Here is a 1,759-nt window from a genome sequence, read left to right on the forward strand (position 1 = left end):
GTTATATATTACTTCTTCGAGCGTTTTCCCGCCAAAATAAAAACATTTATCACAAAGTGTCTCAACTAAATGTTCATATTTTCATCTCATCTACAATGTTCGTGAACAAAGTTTTTTCAAAAAACGAAAAAAAAAAGTTTTTGTTTCCCCCGCTTCCCCCCGAATGGTTACTTCCCTCTTGATCCTACCACTATATATATATATATATATATATATATATATATATATATATATATATATATATATATATTTTTTTTTTTTTTTTTTTTTTTTGAAAAGCCAGCAATTATTATAAATAAAAAAAAAAGGGTACAATTTACAATGCAGGATCAAGACCTGGAATACACGATTAAAACTATACATGTAATCCTAAACTAACAAAAAAATCTCGAGACAAAAGAGGAGGATAAGCACTCGTTACAGGATTCGATGTAGGAAAAAGCTTTCATCTTCAATGACTACATGGGGAGGACAACTTGAGCGAATCAAACTGGGCGGGATAGATGACACAGTGTTGGACCCCAACGACAAAGTGGTCTATCCTTACCCACTTAGCCCTTGTCCCATGGAGCAATCGAAGATTGAGGCAAAAAACCTACCTTATCCGATGCCTGCTTTCGATGTGGGATTAAAGTCGAAATATAAAGGGTTGGTGATCCATTGTAGCCATTCCAAGTTGCCTTTTTTTCCAAGGATATTTAATCCACTCAAAGGTTTTTGATTGAATGTCTGATACGATCTTAGGACAACTTAGTTTAGCGTTACCGAACACAAAGTCATTTCGGTTTTTCCAAATGAAATAGCACGTGGTCCACACCACTGCTTGCCATAATGCCAAGCCAGAGTGCGACTTTAAAGACGGGTTCGAGCATTTTGAAAGCTCTTTGAGATTAGCGATGCGTAGGTTGTTTAGTTTCCACCATTGGAGAATTCTATTCCATATTTCGATGGAGTGTTTACACGACAAAAGTAAGTGGTGGAGTGTTTCTTGGTCATCGTCACATACCGGGCATCTCGTTGAGTGGAGATCGATGCCTCTTTTGTCTAGTTCGGTTCGGAGAGGGAGTTTATTTTGTTTAGCACGCCATATAAAGATCCCAATCTTTTGGGGGATCAATGAATTGATAATTGTCGGGTCATTGTTAGAGGATGTGGAAGCATCAAGTTCGATTAGATGTGACATGAAAGCGCTAGTAGTGAACGTTCCAAATTTCCAAATCCATCTGTCAGAGTCGAAAGAGGGGGCAGCAAAATTATTTAACAGTGATGTTGCATTCGAGAGTTCAGTTTCGGCTCTCCATTTAGGTTCGAGATCCAAGCCCAATTGAAGGAAACAGTGTCTTCGGCCCATTTTATACGATCACATACCACGATATCTTTTGTTGATTCGAGTTTGAAGAGCCTCGGAAATGCATCTTTTAATGGAGATGGCCCGCACCAAGTGTCATACCAAAAGCTTGTTTCTGAACCATTACCTACAACTTTAACAAACTCATTAGAAATATCACACCCTAATTTTATTAGGGGTTGTTCTATTTTAATGATATTATACCAAGTTCTTCTCGAGAATTTTTTTTAAGTTGGTCTCGAGAAGTGATGAGGAGCATCTTATTCCACCATTTGGACCATAGATACTTTTGATCACCCGAACCCAAAAAGAATTTTTGTTATTAAGTAATTTCCACCATCATTTTGACAAAAGCGAAAGGTTTTTCAATTTTAATGAACCAATATTAAGCCCACCCTCATCATAAGAAAG

General features: G+C 37.2%; 1 protein-coding gene across 1 annotated transcript; it reads right to left on the reverse strand.

Moving 5' to 3' along the window:
• Positions 1-628: 628 nt before the first annotated feature.
• LOC139875117 (uncharacterized) lies at positions 629-1,351 on the reverse strand. The gene has a single exon (XM_071862480.1). The coding sequence runs from the start codon at positions 1,349-1,351 to the stop codon at positions 629-631; it is 723 nt and encodes a 240-aa protein (XP_071718581.1).
• Between the last annotated feature and the right edge of the window lie 408 nt (positions 1,352-1,759).

Source organism: Rutidosis leptorrhynchoides, chromosome 11 (genome assembly GCF_046630445.1).
Source record: "Rutidosis leptorrhynchoides isolate AG116_Rl617_1_P2 chromosome 11, CSIRO_AGI_Rlap_v1, whole genome shotgun sequence".
NCBI classification, from domain to species: Eukaryota; Viridiplantae; Streptophyta; class Magnoliopsida; order Asterales; family Asteraceae; genus Rutidosis; species Rutidosis leptorrhynchoides.